This window comes from Astatotilapia calliptera, chromosome 15, assembly GCF_900246225.1.
Source record: "Astatotilapia calliptera chromosome 15, fAstCal1.2, whole genome shotgun sequence".
Lineage (NCBI taxonomy): Eukaryota > Metazoa > Chordata > Actinopteri > Cichliformes > Cichlidae > Astatotilapia > Astatotilapia calliptera.
In genome coordinates this window covers 20,341,950-20,366,818 of record NC_039316.1, presented here as the reverse complement: position 1 = coordinate 20,366,818, position 24,869 = coordinate 20,341,950, and the positions used below count along the sequence as shown (strand labels likewise).

At 40.7% G+C, this 24,869-nt stretch overlaps 1 protein-coding gene and 1 pseudogene across 3 annotated transcripts; both read left to right on the top strand.

The window, feature by feature from the left end:
* The first annotated feature begins 1,323 nt into the window (after positions 1 to 1,323).
* LOC113037580 (cytochrome P450 2K3-like) lies at positions 1,324 to 16,394 on the top strand (annotated as a pseudogene).
* Positions 16,395 to 18,164: 1,770 nt separating this feature from the next.
* LOC113006542 (cytochrome P450 2K1-like) lies at positions 18,165 to 24,249 on the top strand. 3 transcript variants are annotated; one of them, XM_026142573.1, is made up of 10 exons: positions 18,165 to 18,354; positions 18,936 to 19,044; positions 19,165 to 19,327; positions 19,414 to 19,563; positions 19,658 to 19,818; positions 19,906 to 20,109; positions 20,292 to 20,433; positions 20,561 to 20,745; positions 22,783 to 22,924; positions 23,006 to 24,249. In XM_026142573.1, the coding sequence occupies exons 1-10, from the start codon at positions 18,305 to 18,307 to the stop codon at positions 23,191 to 23,193; spliced, it is 1,494 nt and encodes a 497-aa protein (XP_025998358.1). In that variant the 5' UTR covers positions 18,165 to 18,304; the 3' UTR covers positions 23,194 to 24,249. The 3 variants fall into 3 exon arrangements, with proteins under 3 accessions (XP_025998358.1, XP_025998357.1, XP_025998356.1); XM_026142572.1 differs by lacking the exon at positions 18,165 to 18,354 and having other exon boundaries at positions 18,790 to 19,044; positions 19,906 to 20,085; XM_026142571.1 differs by lacking the exon at positions 18,165 to 18,354 and having other exon boundaries at positions 18,790 to 19,044.
* The last annotated feature ends 620 nt before the right edge of the window (positions 24,250 to 24,869 follow it).

Sequence of the window (24,869 nt, the reverse complement as noted above, 5' to 3'; positions counted from 1 at the left end):
ACTCTGGGAAGTAGCAAGGGAGTGTGAACCTTAAGGTGTGAAACAGCTGTGTACTGCCTTTTGTTCCTGGAGAAGGTATTTAACTAAGAGCCATGCTAGGCTCAGTGAGACTCTGCTGACCCTGCCCCGTGGTCATGTAGGCTCTCCATCAAGCTTGGTTGTATGTTCTTTGTGTGTTTGGATTAAAAAATGTTAGCTGCCGCTCACCGCTCATCTGCAGGCTTTATTTAAATAGAAAACTTCCACAACACGACACTCATACATACAAACATATCTTGTCCAAGGAAACAACATTTTAAGGTCCGTATCAGCTTAGAACATTACGGTATCACTTTCCGCCATCTTTTATTTCTTCTTCACGTTCTCATTTTTTCCCTTCCCAAAGTAACCAAACCCATATTACAAAGCAGCCACTAGAGGGAGCTCTAGGGCAGTTTACAACTATAATATCCAATTTAAGTTATAAAAGGCAGAACACTCCTCGCCTGGTACAATATAATTGTGCCATTACAACAAACTTTTCTAATAAACATTTTGAACAGTTTAGGGCTATTTCAAACACTTATATATATCACTTGATAAAAGCAAAACCATATCAGCGATGGGTCTCAAAAACACTTATTCATTTCCATCCTTCACAGTCTTTACTTCTGCTTTTCGAACCTTATTGTCCTTGCTCTCAAATGTTCTTACAACTTTTCCCATGGACCAGTCATTTCTGTGTGCGAGAGCATCTTTCAATAACACAACATCACCAACTTTTATGTTTGTTTTATCATCAGTCCATTTTCTCCTTTGCTGTAGTGTTGAAAGATATTCACTTTTCCACTGTTTCCAAAAGCAGTCTGCCAAACACTGTACTTGCTTCCATTGCTTTGAGTAGAGGTCTGGCGGTCCAAAGCTTCCTGTTGGTGCAGATAATGCATTGACCTTTTGTGTAGGAGCATTGCTGGAGTGAGAAGGTTTGGTTTGTCTGGATCTGTTGAGACTGGTACAAGTGGTCTTGCATTCATTATTGCCATTACTTCTGCCATGAATGTACTTAACATTTCATGCGATAGTTGGACATGTACGGCTTTCAACAGAATACCATCTAGGATGCGCCTTGCAACTCCAATAAGTCTCTCCCATGATCCACCCATGTGTGACGAGTGTGGGGGATTAAACAGCCATGTGCATCCTTTCTCTTGCAGGTATGAGTTTAGTTCTGTGTCCTTGTGATCAATTTGCAACTCATTGCATGCTCCAGCAAAATTTGTACCTCTATAAGATGTGAGTATTTGAGCAGGTCCACGGATGCAGAAAAATCTCCTTAGCGCATTGATGAAGCTGGATGTTGACATTGTTTCAATGAGCTCAATGTGCACAGCTCTCGTGGACATGCAGGTGAAAAGCACAGCCCAGCGTTTACTGTCTGCACTCCCTCCTCTGGTGCGACATGTGGTGACCGTCCAGGGTCCAAAGACATCCAGTCCTACACTAGTGAACGGTGGCATTGGTGTCAGCCTGTCCACGGGTAAATCTGCCATCTTTTGGGTCTGAAGTCGTCATCAAAGCTTTCGACACACTTGTAAATAACAGAAGAGACGAGCTGTTTACTGCCAATAATCCAAAATCCAGCACCTCTGAGCGCTCCTTCTGTTAGGTGACGCCCCTGATGTGCTACCTTCTCATGATAGTATCTAATAAGAAGGATGGCTATATGATGAGCATTTGGGATAATGAGTGGATGTTTCTCATCTTTTGTCAGGTGCCAATCGACCCCCTAGTCTGAGGAGCCCATCTTCATCAATAACTGGATTTAACCTTTGAAGACAGCTTTGTTTTGGAAGTGGCTGATTTTCTTTTATGCATCTGTACTCTTCTTTGAACGTTTCACTTTGTACTGTGTGAATGATGAACTTTGCTGCTTTAGACACTTCATCTGCGGTGTTAGTTTCACTGAAACACTTCCAGCCTTTACCTTCTGTGTTTGTTTTCTTGAATGATGCTGCCACACGCTTTAGTGATGCAATAGTGCGACACAATCTCATCCAGAGAGAGAGAATCTTTCAAAACGGCATGGCTCTAGCTGTGTTACTGAGGCTTTGGTAACAAAACTTGTTATATCAGGTCTGATCTCTGCATCTGTGTCAGGATCGATCAGTGTGAAACCATCACAGTGAGACTTCTCTATGTCGTGTTGTGTCAAAAAGGAAGGACCACTAAACCAGTTCGTAGAAGCCAATGCAGAAGCTGCAATCGGTCTAGTGGCTGTGTCTGCTGGATTGTCACTAGTGGCTATGTAAAACCACTGTGCTGGATGTGTAGTCTTCCTGGTTCTAATCACTCGGTTAGCCAAGTGTAGAACCTCTTTGTGTTGTTGTGTATGTAACCAAGAACGATTTTACTGTCTGTGAAAAATCTGACAGTGTCTACTTCAATGTCAATCTCATCTCTAATGAGTTCGTACATCTCTACAGCTAACACTGCTGCACATAACTCCAATCTAGGAACAGTGTGGGCGGGTCTTGGGGCTACTTTGGACTTGCCCATGATGAAACCTGAGTGCCACTGACCTTCACCATCAAGAGCTCTCAGATATGCCACTGCTCCTATAGCCATATTGGAGGCATCTGAAAATATGCACAGTTCTTTTTTCACAGCAATGGCCTGGGAGAATGGGAGGTAGCACCTCGGTATCTGTAGCCACTCAAGATCCTTCAATGAGCTTCTCCATTTGCTCCATTCATCTTCTCTTTCTGCAGGAAGTGATTCATCCCAGTCCTTTTGCTCCGAGGTCAATTCACGGAGAAGAGCTTTTCCCTGCATTGTGATGGGTGACACGAAACCCAGCGGGTCATACAGACTGTTAACAGTGGCCAAGACACCTCTCCTGGTGAACGGCTTTTGTTCAGTGGTGACGTGAAAGTTAAAACAGTCATTTTTAAGATTCCACAGTACCCCCAAGCTCCTTTGCAGGGGTATGTCATCCGACTTTAAATCCAAGTCTTTTAGATCCTTGGCTCTCTCAGCAGCAGGAAACGCTTCCACTACTTTGTGGTCATTAGAGGCTATTTTATGTAGCCTTAAGTTTGACTGTGCCAGCATCTTTTGAGCGCTTGTGAGAGTCTCAACAGCTTCTTCCACTGTTGCTGTGGATGTGAGACCATCATCAACATAAAAATGTCTCATTACAAACTGCTTTGCATCATGTCCGTGCTCTTCTTCTCCCTTGACTGCAGCATGCCTCATACAATAAATAGCCACAGCTGGGGAAGGGCTATTCCCAAAAACATGAACCCTCATTCTATAGTCACAAATACCTTGGTCGGGATCATTATCTTCATACCAAAGGAATCTCAGATAATCCCTATGATCCTCTCTCACTTCAAAACAATAAAACATTTGTTGCACATCAGCTGGAAATGCTACAGGCTCTTTCCTAAAACCCATAAGGACACCCAGTAGTGTGTTATTCAGGTCGGGTCCACTTAATAAGACTTTGTTAAGGGACTGTCCTTCAAATTCTGCACTTGAGTCAAAGACTACTCTCAGCTGATTAGGGTTTTGTGGGTGGTACACACCGAAGGATGGCAAGTACCAGTGTTCTTTGTTTGAGTCCAAATGTGGAGCGACTTCTGCATGATCATTGTCCAGCATGTTTTGAATGAATTCGATATATTGTCTTTTCATGGGTTCCGGTCCAGTGTCTTTCTGAGAGATTGGAGGCGCTTGAATGCTTGCTCTCTGTTACTCGGAAGCTCTGGTCTTGGAGAGCGGAATGGCAAAGGCGCCACCCAGCTGTTACATTCATTTTGATACACCTCCTTCTCCATGATGTCAATGAAGTCTTTGTCCTCTACTGACGGTGCTGGTTTGTCATCATCTTTTGTCCTGTCAAAAACAATTTCTCCCAGTTGATTGGTGTTTGTGTTTCCCCTGTCCTTTTTGGGGTCAGGTGTGGTGTTTAACTGGTCTTTGATTTGAAACGTGTTAGGACATGGGCAGAGGTAAGAAGCACGGCCATTCTGAAGAATATGTGTTTTGAGAACACTCACACTAGGGGGCTTATGCGTCTTTCCCATGCAGGCTTCCCCAACTATAACCCAGCCTAAATCCAAACGCTGCGCATAAGGTGTATTGTGTGGCCCACTGATTGTCTCTCTGACTTTGTGTACCTGTATAATGTCTCTTCCCAAAAGCGACAGAATAGGTACTTGTTATTCTACAGGAGGTACTTTTTCAGCTATCTTCTGTAAGTGTGGGAACTTCATGGCCACTTGTGGAGAGGGAATCTCTCTTCTGTCGTCTGGAATCATGTCCCATTCAATCAGGTTTGGGAGTGGGAGCTTTACTTTACCATCCATTGACTCAATCATGAAGTTTATTGCCGTTCTGCCGACATTATCTGACAGTCCTGAGCATGTTCTGAGCTTGTAAGTCTCTGAGCGTGTCTTAATATTAAAGAGCTCAAAAAACTGAGACTTAGCTAGTGACTTGTTACTTTGTTCATCAAGCACTGCATACATCTTTCTAGCCTGTTCTTTTTCACCTTCTGGATAGACTAACACAGGACTTATTTTTGAGCATGAATGTGGGCTATCTTCATCACCACAGACTTCTGTGCATTTGGAAACAACTGAGGCATTTGAACTATCCTGTGTCTCCCCGCCATCATCTTTATCAGCTCCAGAGCTCTCAGCTGGAGCAGGGGGTGGACCTGGATGTAGCACTGCTAAATGCCTGTCGCTACCACAGTCCATACATTTTATTTGAGCCCTGCAGTCCCTTGCTAGATGTTGAGTAGAGCCACAGCATTTAAAACAGATTCTGTTCTCTTTTAAAAATGACTTGCGCTCATCTATGGGCTTTGCTCTAAAACTCTTGCACCTTTTACAGTTTTTTCTGAATGCTTAAACCCTAACTGTGATTCCTGTAGCACAATCTCTAAAACTATTCAGACTTATAGCAAAACCACTCACTGAGTTTGCAAAACTAAAAGCACAAAAACTGCTTTGCACTCAGTTTGCAATTTTGTAACACACACTTTGCAAAACTGTAGGCACAATTCACTGCACAACACTCAATTACCAAATTTCCAACACACCCCTAGCAAAAGTATACACATGTATGGCTATCATTAACACTAATTTGCCAACTGTCTGGCACACTTTCACATGTGAAAACTTTTTTAGATAATTCGTTCACTTTGCAATCAGCCTAAGCACTATAATACAGGTAAGCTGTGTGTGCGGAGTACAATGGAGGGAGCAGAAAGAGTGAGAAGTAGAGGAGGCCGAGGAAGAGGACGTGGAGGTGAAGAAGTAGGATGAAGAGGACGACAAGGACAAGGAGGAGCAAGAGGAAGACGAGGAGGAGGGAGAGGAAGATGAGGAGGGGGGAGAGGAAGGGTAGGAAGAGTAAGAAATAGAATTGCTGATGACATCAGAGCTACAATAGTGGACCATGTAATCAACCATGGAATGACCCTGAGGGTAGCTGGCCAACGGGTCCAGCCTAACTCGAGCCGCTACACTGTAGCAAGTACCATAAGGACATCTTGAAATGAGAATCGGTGAGTACAGTCACTTCGCACAAAGATTTGTAGCACTGCCATATGCCAATGAGAAACACACCAATACCATTGATGTAAAAATACTGAAATTGTTACTTTACAGAATTGCTAGATGACCAGATGCTGGGGCAGAGGAAGCATGTTCACTGCAGACCAAGTAACCCATATAGTCATTATGGCGATTGCAAATAATCCTATACTTGGAAATAAACACTTGTGTTTGTTTTGATGTACTTGAAGTTTGGATCCCTCTATGCTTATGGATCTATGACAGAAGTATGAGCTCAAACTGACATAGCCTACCTTGTGCACAGAGAAAGCAAAAGCCAGATGTGTTTTGTATTCATACCATCAGTGTGCAGTTGGCGCATTGTGTGCTTAGTAGATGATGGCTTGTGTGTACTGTTTGATACGGAAACACCATTTTTACGAAGGTGTGAAGAGTTAATCTAGCTGTGTTTGCTTTTGCAAGAGAACTACAATGTTTTGATTATTGGGTGACAGGTTTTCTTATTTGTGTGAAGAGTTTTGCAAAATTAGCCAATAGTTACAAAAAATGTGCTCAAGCCATCAGAAAAAACTGTAACATTTCCCTCTGTGTCAGGTACCTTGTAATATCCTGGACACCCTGTGTCTCTGTTGATGTTTGAAGAGTGTCGTACGGATAAGGTTTGGGGGAATTCAGTCTCTCTCTCTGTTGTGTTTGGAGTTCCACTTTAACATTAGCCTTTTGAGCACTATGTGAGCCGTCTTTGTCTATATCTGCATTCATAGCCATTTCGCATTGTTCACGTGCAGCTTTGTGACAGGCAAGTGGATCTACTTTTAATTTGAATTCTTCAAGGGAAATATCTGAGTGTTTTTGTACATACTCTGCTGTGCGTTGTTTTGAACTAGCGGGTGGTCCCACCAATGGATAGCGCAGTTCACTCTTTGAGAGTCCCTCCTCCTCTTCTTCATAAACTGCAACCTCTGCTTCTGCAACTGCAACAGCCTTTTGACAACTCAAAACATGTAAATTAGCCTCAAGTTCAGTTTTTTGTTTCATTATAGCTGCTTCTCTTTCTGAATACGCCAGCTGTGCATGTGCAGCCTCTGCTTTTGCTCGTGCTTTAAGTGCTGCAGAACTTGTGGATGAACGCTTGGATGTACGCGAGCATCTAGACTCCCCCTGTGTGTCTGCGTTGCTTGCATTATCCTTGTTCTCCATATCCACTGCGTTGTGCACTTGTTCTGTTTCTCTTTGGTCTAGTGTTTCTTCCTCTTCTGGAAGATCCAGTTGATTTTGCTTTCCTGACCGTAGACTCATAACTGATGTGCTGAAAATAGCTCCTCCTGCCCGCTGCGCTAATGTCTTTTTACTGTGTGTCTGCGCCCTGAGTCTCTTAGTTTCACCAGCTAGACAGTGAGATAACGATGCTCCAATAACCAGACTTATTTTCCTTTTTGCGCTGATTTATTGAAGAATGGCCTCTGACCATTGCCTTCTCTTTGACCATCGTAAAACTGAAAGTACAAAATACTGTATTAGCTAACTAACATTGTAAACTAGCTTGTTACACTCTTACTGCAAGCTAACAAGATAAAACTTTCAAATGTACAAGTTATCGTACCATTTTTACACAAAACTGAAGATAATAATTATTTTATCGACACTCATACTTACAGACATATCTTGTCCAAGGCAACAACATGTTAAGGTCCGTATCAGCTTAGAACGATAACATTACGGTATCACTTTCCGCCATCTTTTATTTCTTCTTCACGTTCTCATTTTTTCCCCTTTCCAAAGTAACCAAACCCATATTACAAAGCAGCCACTAGAGGGAGCTCTAGGGCAGTTTACAACTATGATATCCAATTTAAGTTATAAAAGGCAGAACAGATATTATTGATGCAATGAACTGCAAAAAATACTGTGCTGCTCTTTTTCTTGACTGGAAGCTTGAAGCTTTTTGACACAATAACCATGCCATTTTAGTAAACAGACTAAACAATATTGGTTTATCTTTAATTTCTTTGTCAAATTACTTTCTTCTTCCTCTTTTCTCCCAGTACCCAAAGGAGTTCCTCAGGGCTCCATATTAGGACCGTTGGTCTTTATCTCTATATGAATAACCTTTCTGATAATTTATCAAATGCAGCATTCCATCTTTTTGCAGATGACACAACTATTTATTCTTCATCTCCTACAGTAGCACAAACCCTTGAATTTCTGCAGTCTGCCTTCAGTCCCATTTAACTTAACTTACGGTGTTAAATGTAGACAAATCCGAGTTCATGTTGTTCTCAAATGGCAGAGTTGTTTCCTAAAAATAAAACAATTCAAGGTGCTGAAATTGTTCACATCTTAAAAGTATCTAGGTATTATTATAGATCAGAATTTGCCAATTATAGAAGTGTACACTAAAAGAGAAAGTATGCTGTATAGTGCAGACTAGGACCTGAGGCACCACACCAGCTCCAGCTGCAGCATCAAGAGCCTTTGAGTCTGTCTCTCTCTCTCTTCAACCCACCTGCCAGTCATTAAGCAATTAATTCACTACCACAGAAGTCACAGTCTAGTGTGCTAGCTGTGGTTTATATACATGTTTCTTGCTCTTTGACAATGTCTAAAAAAATAGTTTTTCTATAAATTTTGAAACATTCTGAGAAAAAAAATTGTCTCTTTCAGTTCAAATAACACATTTTGGATATTTTCTTTCAAGGCCATGGGGACAATAGATGCTGTTTTTATTGAGTCAACAAACTCTGTCTTCTTAGTAATGGTTCTGATTGTGCTGATACTGATCCTCTTCATCTCTTCCTCAAGCTTCAGTTCCAAAAGAAATGTAAAGGAGCCTCCAGGACCGAGAGCATTTCCCCTACTGGGGAATCTTCTGCAGCTGGACCTGAAAAGACTTGATATCTCATTATTGGAGGTCAGTTTTTTTTGTGGCAACTTTTCAGGGATTTTTTTCCCCCCCTGTGGCAGCTTTTTCACCTTTGATCTTCCGATGTCTGTGAAAATATCAACATACTCCACTGTTCTTAGTTATTTAAGAAATATGGATCAGTCTTCACCATCTATCTGGGACCTAAAAAAAGTGGTGGTACTGGCAGGATAAAGGACAGTGAAGGAGGCACTTGTTGATTGCATGTTTGCATGTGAAGACAAGATTATGGAGGAATGTCAATACCTATTGATATTTTCAAGAAATCTAAAGGTACAGTTGAGTTTGTTTAAACTGGGATGAACTAGTATTATCTGAAATTTTACTTAAATATCTTTTTTTTCCTTTTTTGGGGGGGAGGGCACAGGAGAAGCTTTTGATACAACCCAACCAATTAACTGTGCAGTCTCTAACATAATCTGCTCCATTGTCTATGGACACAGATTTGAATATGATGATTCAATCATTTGCTAATGTTAATGTCTATGTGCAACGTGTTGCAATTTTTTCTGTTAATCAATAGAGAGAGATTATTTTCATAGTGGAGTTTTTGTTTTGTTTTTTTGTTTTTTTTTGTAAAGAATAACTTTTGTTCTTGAACCTGCATCACAGAGCTTTGAAGTAAATGTAAAATAAGTGTTGGACAACTTTTTTTTATACTACTGAAGCTCCTTAAACTTTATTTTAGTGACTTTGCTGTTAAATGTCTATGTGCAGAAGGCTGGGATTATCAAAAGTCACTTCCATGATGATAACCTTTTAATTACAGTAATGAATCTGTTTGCTGCCGGCAAACACTGAGATGAGATGGGCACTTCTGCTTATAGCCAAATATCCAAAGATATAGGGTGAGGTGCCTGAGTAATCCTCGATTTGAAAATGCCAATGGACAGGAAGGAGTGACCATAACAAAATCAAAGGAAAGAAGTGATGTAAATTGCATTTCTTGACTATACAGTGGGGCAAAAAAGTATTTAGTCAGCCACCGATTGTGCAAGTTCCCCCACTTAAAATGATGACAGAGGTCAGTAATTTGCACCAGAGGTACACTTCAACTGTGAGAGACAGAATGTGGAAAAAAAATCCATGAATCCACATGGTAGGATTTGTAAAGAATTTATTCGTAAATCAGGGTGGAAAATAAGTATTTGGTCAATAACAAAAATACAACTCAATACTTTGTAACATAACCTTTGTTGGCAATAACAGAGGTCAAACGTTTACTATAGGTCTTTACCAGGTTTGCACACACAGTAGCTGGTATTTTGGCCCATTCCTCCATGCAGATCTTCTCGAGAGCAGTGATGTTTTGGGGCTGTCGCCGAGCAACACGGACTTTCAACTCCCGCCACAGATTTTCTATGGGGTTGAGGTCTGGAGACTGGCTAGGCCACTCCAGGACTTTCAAATGCTTCTTACGGAGCCACTCCTTTGTTGCCCAGGCGGTGTGTTTTGGATCATTGTCATGTTGGAAGACCCAGCCTCGTTTCATCTTCAAAGTTCTCACTGATGGAAGGAGGTTTTGGCTCAAAATCTCACGATACATGGCCCCATTCATTCTGTCCTTAACACGGATCAGTCGTCCTGTCCCCTTGGCAGAAAAACAGCCCCATAGCATGATGTTTCCACCCCCATGCTTCACAGTAGGTATGGTGTTCTTGGGATGCAACTCAGTATTCTTCTTCCTCCAAACACGACGAGTTGAGTTTATACCAAAAAGTTCTACTTTGGTTTCATCTGACCACATGACATTCTCCCAATCCTCTGCTGTATCATCCATGTGCTCTCTGGCAAACTTCAGACGGGCCTGGACATGCACTGGCTTCAGCAGCGGAACACGTCTGGCACTGCGGGATTTGATTCCCTGCCGTTGTAGTGTGTTACTGATGGTGACCTTTGTTACTTTGGTCCCAGCTCTCTGCAGGTCATTCACCAGGTCCCCACGTGTGGTTCTGGGATCTTTGCTCACCGTTCTCATGATCATTTTGACCCCACGGGATGAGATCTTGCGTGGAGCCCCAGATCGAGGGAGATTATCGGTGGTCTTGTATGTCTTCCATTTTCTGATGATTGCTCCCACAGTTGATTTTTTCACACCAAGCTGCTTGCCTATTGTAGATTCACTCTTCCCAGTCTGGTGCAGGTCTACAATACTTTTCCTGGTGTCCTTCGAAAGCTCTTTGGTCTTGGCCATGGCAGAGTTTGGAGTCTGACTGTTTGAGGCTATGGACAGGTGTCTTTTATACAGATGATGGGTTCAAACAGGTGCCATTCATACAGGTAACGAGTGGGGGACAGAAAAGCTTCTTACAGAAGACGTTACAGGTCTGTGAGAGCCAGAGATTTTCCTTGTTTGAGGTGACCAAATACTTATTTTCCACCCTGATTTACGAATAAATTCTTTACAAATCCTACCTTGTGAATTCATGGATTTTTTTTTCACATTCTGTCTCTCACAGTTGAAGTGTACCTCTGGTGCAAATTACTGACCTCTGTCATCATTTTAAGTGGGGGAACTTGCACAATCGGTGGCTGACTAAATACTTTTTTGCCCCACTGTAGCTTAGGGTTTTCAGAGATAAAATGTGTCCACTTTGTCTTTCATGTACCAGAAGAGGTCCAGGAGGAGCTGAGGAGGGTCATAGAAGACCAACAGGTGCAGGTTGCTGACAGGAAAAGTCTGCCCTTCACTGACACCGTCATCCATGAGATACAGAGACTGAGCAGCATCATCCCCACTACACTTCCCCACAAAACCACCCGAGACATCACTTTTCAGTCTAACCTTCTCGATAAAGTGAGAAGGTTAGACTGAATAACCCACCTCCTATATTCTCATTGGTTTAACTGAATGCATAAAACTGAATCTTGAAGGCAGGTTGTTAAGCAACTGCAGAAAGAGGGGAATGATTGGCCTTAGAAAACACGTATGTGCTGTTTCTTTTCATTCCGGTCCTTTTTGTGCCTCATGTGCTAATGGGGTTTTGCCAGTAGGGGGCGCTGTATTTGAGAGGGCTCATGAATGCCTCTATAAAAGAAGACTGATTTGTGAATGGGAGAATAAAAATGTTTGGAGCACACGCTCGCGAAACACAAGTGGATGCTGTGTAATTATTCAAAGCTATACGAAGACAACACATGGTACCAGGAGTAAAAGTGGGAGAGCGGAAGCGATAGTAGCTCAAAGTTCTGTTTGAGATGGAAAGTTTGAAGCCTCCGGAAGGACTGAAACTGGTGGGGAATGTGGACAGCAACTGGCGGTGTTTTAAGCAGCAGTTTGAGCTGTACATGGCTGCCATGGGACTGGACTCTAAACCCGATGCCAGGAAAATTGCATTGCTGCTCACGGTAGCTGGTCCTCAAGCCATTGAAGTCTTCAACACGTTTGAGTTTGAGGAAGTTGGTGACAGGAATAAGTATGACAGAGTGGTTGAAAAGTTTGATGCACACTGTTCACCACAGAAGAACACAGTATATGAAAGGTATGTTTTCCAATCTCGGATGCAGCAACCAGAAGAAACTTTTGATTGCTTTGTGACTGATTTGAAGCTAAAGGCACAGTCATGTGATTTTGGAGAGCTGAAAGATTCTATGGTTCGTGATCAAATTGTGTATGGGATCCATGATAAACGGACTAGAGAACGGCTGCTCAGAGATTCCAAGTTAACTCTGGATGAAGCAGAAAGACTGTGTCATGCGAGTGAGTTAGCCCTGCAGCATGCAAAGACATTTAATGAGACGAGCGTCGCTGCAGTACCTGATAGTGCAAGAATAGCTGTGGTTAAAAAGAAAATGAGGAAGAATATGTCGCAGAAGCCCAGCAATGATGATACAGTGTACTCCTGTAAGCGATGTGGTAGCAGACATGAACCTAGACAGTGTCCAGCTTATGGCAAAAGATGTTTGAAATGCGATGGGAAAAATCATTTTGCCAAACAATGTCTGTCGGAAGCCAAACCCAAATCAGTGCATGTAGTTGAAGAGACTGACTTAAGCGAGACTTTCTTTGTGGGCATAGTGTCACTTGAGGATGTAAAAAGTGAGCATAACGAAGCAGAGGACAGTGAGCGATGCTCAGATTATGAAGACACATGGATTGTTTCACTCCCAATACAAGGAGCTTTGGTGGCACTAAGGATTGATACAGGTGCGCAGGCGAACCTAATCAGCATGACAGAGATCCATGCCATGAAACCAAAGCCCAAAATAATAAAGAAAAGAGTACCTCTAAAAGACTACAATGGAAAGTATATTGAGAGCAGTGGTCAATGCAGGCTTAAAGTGACAATAAAACATAAAGATTATGATGTATTGTTTAATGTTGTTCCAGAAGGTCGTGAATCACTGCTGGGTGGCGTGACATCCAAAAGATTGAACCTAGTAGAAAGAGTGTATCACATCAGCTGTCCAGAAACAGAAAGTGGACAGCGCGGAGCAGTTGACTCCATTGTACAGCATTATGAGGATATCTTCAAAGGTTTGGGATGTCTACCATGCAATTACAGTATCCAGCTGAAAGAGGATGCAAAGCCAGTGATCCATGCACCACGTAGAGTCCCAGCTCCACTGAAGGACCGTTTAAAGAAAGAACTTAACAGGATGTTACAGTTGCAGGTCATTACAAAAGTGGAAGAACCGACTGCGTGGGTAAACTCAATGGTGTGTGTGGATAAAAGGAATAAAAACAATGATTTGAGAATATGCATGGACCCTGGCGATTTAAATCAAGCCATAAAACGTGAGCACTACCAGATACCAAAGCGTGAAGAGGTTGCAAGTGAAATGGCAGGCGCCAAATACTTTTCAAAGCTAGATGCAGCACAGGGTTTTTGGCAAATAAAGCTGGATGAGAAAAGTTCAAAATACTGTACTTTCAATACACCTTTTGGCAGGTATAGATTCCTCAGAATGCCATTTGGCATAATCTCAGCATCTGAGATTTTTCATCGTGCCATGGACAACATGTTAGAGGGTTTACAAGGTGTTCGCTGTTATGTTGATGATGTGGTTATATGGGGCTCCACCCTACAAGAACATAATGAAAGACTGGTAAAGGTGCTGCAGCGGATGAGGGAGAATGGATTGAAGCTAAATCGTGACAAGTGTCATTTTGGTGTGAAGGAAATAACATTTCTGGGAGACAAATTCTCTGCTGGAGGTATTGAGCCAGATGAAAGAAAAGTAAAAGCCATCGCAACAATGCCACGCCCGACAGATAAGAGAGGTGTGCTCAGAGTGATGGGAATGATAAACTTTGTAGGAAAATTCATACCTAACTTGTCAGTGAGAACATCAGCACTAAGGGAGTTACTTCGTGATTCCATAGAATTTAAATGGTCAGCGAGGCATGAACAAGAATGGAATGATTTGAAAACCACACTGACAACACGCCCGGTGCTTGCCTATTATGATCCAACTAAGAGTCTGAAAATCTCGACAGATGCCTCAAAGGATGGGCTTGGAGCTGTTTTACTTCAGGCTGAAGAAGGGAGTTGGAAACCAGTTGCTTATGCTTCTAGATCCATGACTAAGTCTGAAACCAGATATGCTCAGATTGAGAAAGAATGTCTCGGACTGGCATATGGACTTGATATTTTTCACTGTTATGTTTATGGTCTTCCTACCTTTATAGTTGAGACAGATCATCGTCCTTTGGTGTCAATCATTAAGAAAAATCTGAATCAGATGTCGCCGAGGATTCAACGTCTCATGATGAAACTGCAAAGGTACAGCTTTGACTTGATATACACACCAGGAAAGCATTTAGCTTTAGCGGATGCACTGTCGCGAGCATCAGAGGTGTGTCACGCAAGCTCCACTGAGAAAGAAGTAGACGATCATGTTAATATGATAGTGGAGTCTCTGCCAGTGTCTGACGCAAAGATAAAACAAATATGCGAGGAGACAGCTTCAGACAGGGAGCTGCAAACGGTGATGGAAAATATCCAAGGAGACTGGCCCAAAGGGTCTTGTTCAAAGTATTATCATGTTAGATCGGAGCTCAATGTGGTAAATGGACTGCTGTTGAGAGGCAATAGGATTGTGATACCACATAGTCTGAGACAGCTGATACTTCAAAGAATACATGAGGGACATCTGGGAATAGAAAAGTGTAAAAGGAGGGCTAGAGACACTGTGTACTGGCCTGGCATTAATAAAGACATTGAGACCATGGTCGGAAAGTGTGAAACATGTAACAAGTTTCAGAGCATACAGGCAAGAGAACCCATGATGATTCCTGAACTTCCTACAGCGCCTTGGAGGAAAGTCGGAACAGATTTATTTCATTTTAATGGGAAAGACTATCTGTTGGTGATAGATTATTACTCTAACTTTCCTGAGATTGCTCTGCTTACAAGTACAATGCGAAGTCTATCTTTTCCAGGCATGGAATACCTGAAACTGTCATTAGTGACAATGGTCCTTGCTATAATTGCAAAGAATGGCAGAATTTCGCAAGAGAATACGGCTTTAAACATGTCACATCAAGTCCTCAACATCCACAGGCAAATGGCAAGGCTGAAAAAGGAGTGCATATCATCAAGCAGCTTCTGAAGAAGGCTACAGACAGTCGATCAGATCCTTATTTAGCTATGCTGAGCTACAGGACTGCTCCTCTTGACTGTGGTTTATCCCCTGCAGAATTGCTGATGAATCGTAAGCTACACACAACTTTGCCCTGCTATGCAGAAAGCAAGCAGAGTGAAGAAATTATAAAAAAGCAGGAGCATCTGAAATGGAAGCAAAAACTGCAATACGACAAGGGAACAAGAGCACTTGGATTGCTTGCAAAGGATGATGTAGTGAGAATCCAAGATCAGAATGCATGGAGCAGGAAAGCCATTGTTCTTCAGGAAGCAGGTCCGAGATCATATGACGTAAGAACTGAAGAAGGTCATGTGTTCAGAAGGAACCGTCGTAACTTGCTGAAGACTAAAGAGACATTTCAGGAGGAACAATATGGTGAGGAAGATGAAAATGTTGATGTGTCACATGCAGAGATAGTGTCTGGTTTAAAACCACTGGATGGACATGAGCATGTGGAGAAAAGTGCAGTTGTTTCAGAACCTGTATTGAGGAGGTCAGAGCGTAAGGTCAAAAGACCAGTTAGGCTTAATCTGTAAAGCTACGACTGGATTTGTTTTTATCTTATATTCTGATGGTGTTGGAGAAAAAAAAATATATTGATGTAAAACAATTCAGAGAAAAGGGGATGTGGTGATGTGTGGGTGTTCATGTGCTAATGGGGTTTTGCCAGTAGGGGGCGCTGTATTTGAGAGGGCTCATGAATGCCTCTATAAAAGAAGACTGATTTGTGAATGGGAGAATAAAAATGTTTGGAGCAGACGCTCGCGAAACACAAGTGGATGCTGTGTAATTATTCAAAGCTATACGAAGACAACACACTGCCTTCTCGTTATTATTCCCCATATAGAGGATTTTCCATTTCTGTATTGTAATTTGTGTTTCCTTTCTTGACACCTGTCCTGCATGATCCAGAGGAGTGGGAGAGACCACGCAGCTTTTATCTTGCTCACTTCCTGGACAAAGAGAAAAAGTTTGTTAAGTGAGATGCCTTCATTCCATTTTCTGCAGTTTTGTGAGCTCAGCCATCATTGCTTAGGTTACATCTACTGACAGGACAGCTGAAGTTATTCTTCAATTGTCTCTTACAGGTCGCAGGGTTTGCCTCGGAGAGAGTCTGGCCAGGATGGAGCTCTTCCTCTTCTTCAGCACCCTCCTGCACCATTTTCGTTTCGCTCCTGCACCTGGAGTTTCAGAGGATGAATTGGATCTCACGCTAAGTGTGGGCGCTACTCTCGGACCTTCACCTCACAAACTGTATGCTGTTTCCTGTATGTGATGGAGAGAAATTCTTGACAAAAGTTGTCCTAGCCTGTACAAAGAACTGAATCATCTGGGTGTAATCTTTTTTTTTCTTCTGTTTTTTTTTTTCTTTCTACTAAACAATAAGAGTAATTTGCCATAGAAATGTACGCCAGAATCATCAGTACTGATGTTTTCTTGGATGTGTGTGTAAAAGAATTTGTTTTTTCTTTTATTAGTTAGACAAAAGATGGATCATATATGGATACAAAAAACTGTTTTTCTTTTTTTGTTTTGTTCTGTCTTGTTATTTCTCCCCATGGATGATTTATCTCTCCTTAGAACAGCAGCATATGTCCATATTTTCACAGACATCGGAAGACCAAATGTTGCTGTTCTTAGGTATTTAAGAAATATGGCTCCATTATCACAGTCTATCTGGGACCTAAAATAGTGGTGGTTTTGCAGAATTCAAGACTGTGAAGGACACACTTGTTGGTTATGAAATAGTCTTTGGAAATAAAACAATTGCATTTTGAAAAAGAATTTAGACAAGGGCGTGGTAAGAAAACTATCAAAATAAGGATCCATCGTCCCAACTGTGTTATTTAAAATACTTTCTGAGCGTTTCTCCTCAGGGGTTTGACTGTGACCGTGGCTATATGTAATCATTTCTCATGGCTTTTTTTTGGTCTAAAAGTGATTCATGAATGGAAATGAGACTCTTTGCATTTACTAATGTGAGAGACTTCTGGATGGAGAGCTTGTGACAGAAGAATGTCAATAACAGAAGTATGTCAATACCTCATGTTTACGTCTAAAGGTACAGTTTAGTTTATTTAAACTGGGATGAACTAGTACTGCATTACCTGAAATGCTACCTAAATTTTTCACAATTTGAATTCTCTTTTTGGTCATAGAAGTGGCAGTTTATACAAAGTTGTCCTACCCTGTTGCCTGGATTTAAAATTTAGCCTAATTTTATTCAAATTAGTGTCTCCCCAGCCTGTCATGTAGTTCTTGTCTGCGTGTTTCATGTTGTCAAGCTTTTGTTATCATATCTACATCACTCCATGTTTCCTGTTTTATTTTGAAAGTCTTGTTTCCATGGTCAGTGTGTTTAGTTTTGGCGTGTTTTTTTTCTTCTTCTTTTTTTCACGTCATAGTTCCGCATGCAGCTTTTCAGATTTATGTTCTCTTGTCACAGTTTATCTGAATTTATTCCCGGTTTAGATTTCAGTTTAGTTTTTACCCCAGCGCACTTTGCCTTGTTTTGTGTTCATGTATTGTCAGCCAAATAAATGGCTCACCTTTTCTTATACTGAGTTTACTCTCCTGTGTCTGTTTTTTGTTCCGCTTCACAAACACACCAGCTACGCGGCCGTGACTGTATCTGACCTTATTCTAGTGTTAGAAATTCTGTTTAAACAGTAATATATGGTTTGAAGTACCAAATGCCATTTGAAATATGATTTCTGTCTAACACATTACTATGGATGGAGTGCCAAAATAAATTAAATAAATACATCAATAAATAAAAATGGATTGCATTTATAATTTTTTTCAAGGCACCCAAACCGCTTTATAATTCATTCACTCTCACATTCACACACTGCTGCAGGCAAACCACAGTTGTAGCCACAGCTGCCCTGGGGCAGACCGACAGAAGCGAGGCTGCCATATCACGCCATCGGCCCCTCTGGCCAACACCAGTAGGCGGTAGGGTAAAGTGTCTTGCCAAAGCACACAACTACCAGGACAGAGAGAGCTGGGGGATCGAACTGGCAACCCATCAGTTACAGATGATCTTCCCAACCACCTGAACCATGGTCTCCCCCAAATAGCAAATAGTTACTTGCTTGAAATCACTGGGGTGACCACACAGTTGTACAACTGCACAGAAAAATAAGCTTGAGAACTTGGCTGAAGCAAAAAAAACAAAAAAACAAAAACAACTTTATTTTTGTATCAAACTGTAACCATCTTAATGGTGTTCATCACGAGAACAGCTGCTACTCATGATTCAGGTCTTCAGTGGTAAGTCCGGCATTTTTATAAATCTGTTTTCCAAACAGTAACAGCTTAGCTCTATATTACATTTATTTCTCATGATTAAATACAAATAACTGTAAGGGATAATATCTGGAAGATTCCTAAGGCCTTTAAAAGAAGCAGAGAAATCGAATGGATTTTGTCACTATTTCACTTTTTATTCATGATCCTTTAACTCAAATACACTCATTGTTTGACTGTGGTTAAACAATAAGAATTCGGTGACAGGTCTTTCTGAGTAGAAAATCAATATCAGTATACAGCAAAGCAACAGCTTGCTAACAGTAATGATTTACTAAGTCATTCAGATTAACCTTTCTACTGCATTTTCCCACCCCCTTGTAGTGGATGTCTAGATTGGTCAACTAAGAAACAAAAAAAAGAAAGAAAAAGAACTTCAGTACCAAATGCTGGGTCAGTGAGTCGCTGTGTACAAAGAACTATCAGAGGACATTTTGTTTTATAATCATGGGGATATTAGATGTTTTTCTCCATTGCTTCAGTTACACATTCTTGTTGGGGGCTTTCACAGTTTTCCTGTTCATGTATTTAATCTCCCCTTCCAGTTTCAGTACCAAAAAACATGGTAAGGAGCCTCCAGGACCCAGACCACTTCCGTTGCTTGGGAACCTACTTCAGCTTGACCTGAAAAAACCCTACAACACATTACTGGAGGTGAGTTTGTTTTTGCATTACTTTTCTTTTAGGTGGTTTTCAAGATTCAGCTCTACAGGGAGCTGCCTACATTTGTTTTGTTGGATTTGTGTCAAAGAATGAACTTTTTTCTGTTCTTAGTTATCCAAGAAATATGGATCAGTCTTCACGGTCTATCTGGGAACTAAAAAAGTGGTGGTCCTATCAGGATACAAGACAGTGAAGGAGGCACTTGTAGACTATGATGACGTGTTTGGAGACAGAAATAAACCGGAGATCATGCGTGAACTTAGTCAAGGACATGGTATGAAAAGTGACTATTATGCTACAATAAATGTATTTTTCAGAATCTAGTGTTAGTTAAACTACTTTGTAAAAATTTCATTTCAGGGGTTGTGTGGTCCAACGGCGATTCATGGAAAGAAATGAGGCGCTTTGCACTGACTAACCTGAGAGACTTTGGGATGGGCAAGAGAGCATGTGAGGACAAAATAATTGAAGAATGTCAATACCTCATCGAAGTTTTTAAGAAATTTCAAGGTAAAACTAATCACATTGTGTTGAGTTTAGTAAATAGTAAATAAACTGACATTTTTTCTAAAGTTCATGTGCTATTTTATTTCTGTTGTAACAGGAGAAGCTTTTGATACAACCCAACCAGTTAACTGTGCAGTCTCTAATATTATCTGCTCCATCGTCTATGGCAGCAGATTTGAATATAATGATCCAGAGTTTATACTTCTGGTAAAGAGAACATCCAGAATTGTTAGACTTGGTGGAAGTCCCTCAATACAGGTATTAATTGCTACTTTTTGAAGTATATTCACTGACAGTATTATTTATTTTGCTTTGCATAAAGCATTACTTTGTCAACTTTGACAGATCTTTGACATGTTTCCATCGCTCTTCAAGTGGACTGGGGACAGAAATGAAATACACAAAATATATTCTGCTAATAAGAAACAAAACCGAGCCATCTTCAGTCGCTTAAAAGAGAGTCTGAATCCCCAGATGTGCAGAGGCTTTGTGGATGCCTTTCTCGTCCGCAAACAAAATCTGGAGGTTGGACTGTCTATCATCTTTCAAGTTGGTGTTCTCGGATGTTTAACTGAAGCTCAGGGTGAAATTGTGCATGTTCCTGCCCAAAACTGTAGCTGTGTGTTCATAGAACTTTGAAATGTATCTGAAACCTCTGTTGATTTGCAACTCAACTAAACTTTAGGATTAGAATGATTTGAGTGACTTTTCTGTTAAATGTCTATGTGCAGGAATCTGGGATTACCAACAGTCACTTCCATAATGAAAACCTTATGATAACAGTCATGAATCTGTTTGCTGCCGGCACTGAGACAACATCAACTACACTGAGATGGGGACTTCTGCTTATGGCCAAATATCCAGAGATACAGGGTGAGAAGCCTAAGTAAAAAAAGACAAGATCAAGTGAACCACAAAGCTTTTATGTATTTATTTAGTATAAGTGAAGTGTTTTAGTCAGGTAATGGGGATGTGTCCACTGCACTCTTTTATGCTTCAGATGAGGTCCAGGAAGAGCTGAGGAGGGTCATAGGAGATCGACAGGTGCAGGTTGCCGATAGGAAAAACCTTCCCTTCACTGACGCCGTCATCCATGAGACACAGAGACTGAGCAGCATCATCCCCACTGCACTTCCTCACAAAACCACCCGAGACATCACTTTTCAGGGTCACTTTATTGAGAAGGTAACACTAACACACTTACTATGGAAAACCGAAGATATACCAAAGAAATATCTTGATGGAAAAAATAAATGCAATATGAACAATGTCCTTTCAAGTTGGGGCCATGATACATGACGACAGGCAGGTCAGCCTAAATGCAGACAAAGGCATAGGCATTGCTTCTACTGATTTACCTGTCAGCAGGAAACTGAAGCTTACAGGGAGGTTGGCAGGAAAACTGCTGCCAGCAAAAGAAAGATTTAAAATCATACAGGCAAGAATTACACAAGTTATCGTAAAAAAACAACTAAAAAACAACAAAAGCACCTTGCAAAACTTTGTAAAATGTGAAACTGGAGAATAGATTATGTGCCTTTTAGTGTGCTGTTCTGTTTTTCGTGATAATATTGTACAGATTCACAATGCTCTTTTTCTTTTAGATATTTTTTTCTGGCAATTTTGCCTTTATTGGATTATGTAGCAGTTAACGTAGACAGGAAACTGGGAAGAAAGAGGGGAAAGACACACAGCAAAGGGCTGCAGGTCAGACTCACACCTGAGCCTTCTTTCTCCAGCCGTGTAGCTGCCTGCTCACCCACTGAGCTAAAGTGGCACGCCAACAATCCTCCTTTTAAAACAGCATGTAAAAAAGAAGCTAAAGTGAGTGCAGAACCAATTAATAATTATAAAGAGCAGAAAAAAGCAAAATGCATATGATGGATTCTAGTTTGAACACTCTGGAGACAAAGTAAGAGAGGCAAAGTTGAGATTGTTTGGACATATGCAGAGTGGGGGAATTAAGGATTTTGGACAATGGTGAAGACAGAGCAGCCAGGCAGGAGGAAAAGATGAAGACCACAGAGAAGATGTATTTAAATAGTGAAGAAGGAGGACATGCAGAAGGTTAATGTGAAAGAACAGGGCGCTAAAGGGAATAGCTGAAAGGAAAAAAAAGAGGAAGTTGCCTGCTGTTCACAATAATATTAGAAAAAAAGTGCAAGAACGACATGCAGGCCATCAAACGCATTAAGTAAATAAATGCTGATTAATTTGACAAAAGACACCATTATAAAGGATTACATCAGAGGGAAGGCTCAGGCTGAGCAGTTTAGAGACAAATTCAAAGAGCCAAGATTGAGATTATTTATACATTTGTTTGAGGAGGGATATTAAGCATGTTGGACAATGGTGAAAAGAGAGCAGGCAGGAGGAAACATGAAGATAGCAGTGCAGGAAGACATGCAGGAAGACAGTGTGACAGAAGAGGGCGCTAAAGGCAGCAGATGAATAATAAAAAAAAAAAAGAAGAATTACAAAACTGTTATAGAAGAATGCAAGTATTTTCACCAATATGCTGCTGATCACAGCCTATATGCAAAGGGAAAAAAATGCTGATCAATTAATCTGTGTTGCAGCTAATCTGGATTTGTATTTCCCTCTTGTCTGGATACCCAGCTGATTCAAATACTCCACCTTGAGTAATAAACTGTGATTTTCTGGGGCGACCGAAAAACAAATTTAAAGTTAAATAACAAAATGTCCTTTTACTACCATAAAAATATAGAATATGGAATTTTTTAGTAATTACACAATGGAAAATGTATCGAATTTTATGGTAGAATAAATTAAAATAAATGGGAAATTATGTAATGAAATATCACCCATAAAAAAGTTTAAAAAAATATATATATATACTGTTGTTAAACTAGTAACTGGATTTGTATTCTACAGTGTTTTTGATTGTACTGTAAAAGGGGTTGTCATGTCTATCTTTACTTAAGTAGAATGTATATTTAATATTTCTTCACTGTTAAAAAGGTATTTAACATAAAACTATTGAATTTACCCTTTAAAGATATTCTGAAAATGGCTTGTAACATACTGTTAATATCAAGTATTAACATGTCTGATCATGCTGATCAGACAGCCATTGACCATAACCCCCCTCATTACCTTTGCTAGAAGAAGTTTGACATTAGTAACATAAGTAACTTCTGTAAGCTATTAAAATGTATCATATAAAAAGCATTTTCAGTTTGTGTATTGTAATTTTTGCAGGGAACCACAGTGTTTCCTCTCTTGACATCTGCCCTGCATGATCCCAACGAGTGGGAAAGACCGCACAGCTTTTATCCTGCTCACTTCCTGGACAAAGAGAAAAAGTTTGTCAAGCGAGATGCCTTCATTCCATTTTCTGCAGGTTTGTGAGCTCAGCCATCACTGTTTAGTTTACTTTGACTCACAAGAGAGCCAGAAATGTTTCATGAATTCTCTCTTGCAGGTCGCAGGATTTGCCTCGGAGAGAGTCTGGCCAGGATGGAGCTCTTCCTCTTCTTCACCACCCTCCTTCAACATTTTCGTTTCACTCCTGCACCTGGAGTTTCAGAAGAAGAGTTAGATCTGACTGCAGTTGTGGGCATTACTCTCAGCCCTTCACCTCACAAACTATGTGCTGTTCCCTGTATGTAAGAAGGAGGCAGTCTAAACAAAGTTGTCCTATCTTCTCAATCCTTTTATAAAAATGAGTTCTTTTGGGTAGTTTCTTGTTTGGTTGGGTTTTTTTTTTATCAGCCCTTTATTTCATTTCTACAACATTTCAATCCTCCGATTTTTATGAAAATATGAGCATATGGTTCTGTTTTTAGTTATCATAGTTATCATAGGCATATGGATCGGCCTTTACAAACTAATGAAGCCCAACTCATTGTAACCATTTGGGCTTCATTGATACGTGTATGCTTTTGCATGAGCTGGAGATGGGCACCCTTCTTTGCCAAGGTTGTTAATCTTGTCAAACTGCATGACACACTGACAGACAGAGAAGACTGAAAATGACCATTCTGCAGATCCAACATCTAGAACATGGAGAGTGGAATATGAAAACAAATCTAACCAGTTAACCGGCTGGAATTCATACAGAATCTTTCTACTGTATTTTTCCACCCTCGTCTGCTGGCTGTCTACAGAAAAAAAAAAACTTTAAACCAAATGCTGCTCATCTATTTTATCTCCTCTTCCAAGAGTCCACCTATAGCTGTCCCAGAGGTGACTTAATTCACTTTTTCCTGTCTATGCATTATACATTTATCTAGACAAGACTAAGTGCTTTAAGAAAAGCAACCAGCTTTTAATTTCCTGGACTTGTGGTCATAGAAGAAAACCTGTGTCTTCTTAGCAGTTCTCACACTAAGAAGTGACTATTGTGATAGCATATGAGTCCCAGGGACTGTATGTGGTGAAGAGGTGTGCCATAGAAACTTCTGTCGGTCTGTTAAGAATTCAACAATTTCAATAGAAATTTATAATTGAAGAGAAAAAATATTGCTGTGTTGCTGCTTTTGTCCCAAAGTCGATGTACTCCCGAATGTCATGCACTAAAAGAGGCCATATTTTTTGTATTATTTGAATTAGTTCTTTCTGTTTTTATCATTATTACTATTACTATTTGTTATTTCAAAGCCAATCATGTGATTCGGAAAAAGAAATAAACCCCTTTTGAATTGCCTTTGACACAGAACAAAATGGCAATGACCTCTTACTGAGTTTCCTTTGGCCTAAATGCAAACACTGAGAAAAAGAACGGTTTCACAACAAGCCAAAGTTCAAAAAGTACATCATGTACTTCAGTGGATCACTACTAGACCATAAAATCATGGGAATGATGTGTGAATGATTTACAAAGTAGTTTAACTGACAAAAAGTAAGAGTGAGTAATCACCTATCATCAACAAGAGCCCCTGTCTCTCTTCTACCACCACTTTTCAGTCCCGGACAGACAGTCTGTCTTGGTCTGTCTGTTGGAGCCTATCCCAGCTGTCATAGGGCGAGATGCAGGGCATGCCATGGACAGGTCGCCAGTCTGACGCAGGGCTAACACACAGAGACAGACAACCATTCACACTCACATTCACTCCTGCATTCACACCTATGGACAATTTAGATTGATCAATTAACCTATCCTCTTCTTGTATCATCGGTTATGAATGTGTGTGAATGTTAGATACAAGGTACTTATGCATGTATAAATGGGGCAATGAGGCAAATTGCATGAAGTGCTTTAAGTGTTCAGGTAGAGTAAGTGCTGTATGAGAACTAGCATTTATTAAAAATCTTAGATGAGTTTAAATCTCAGTAACGTTGACTTC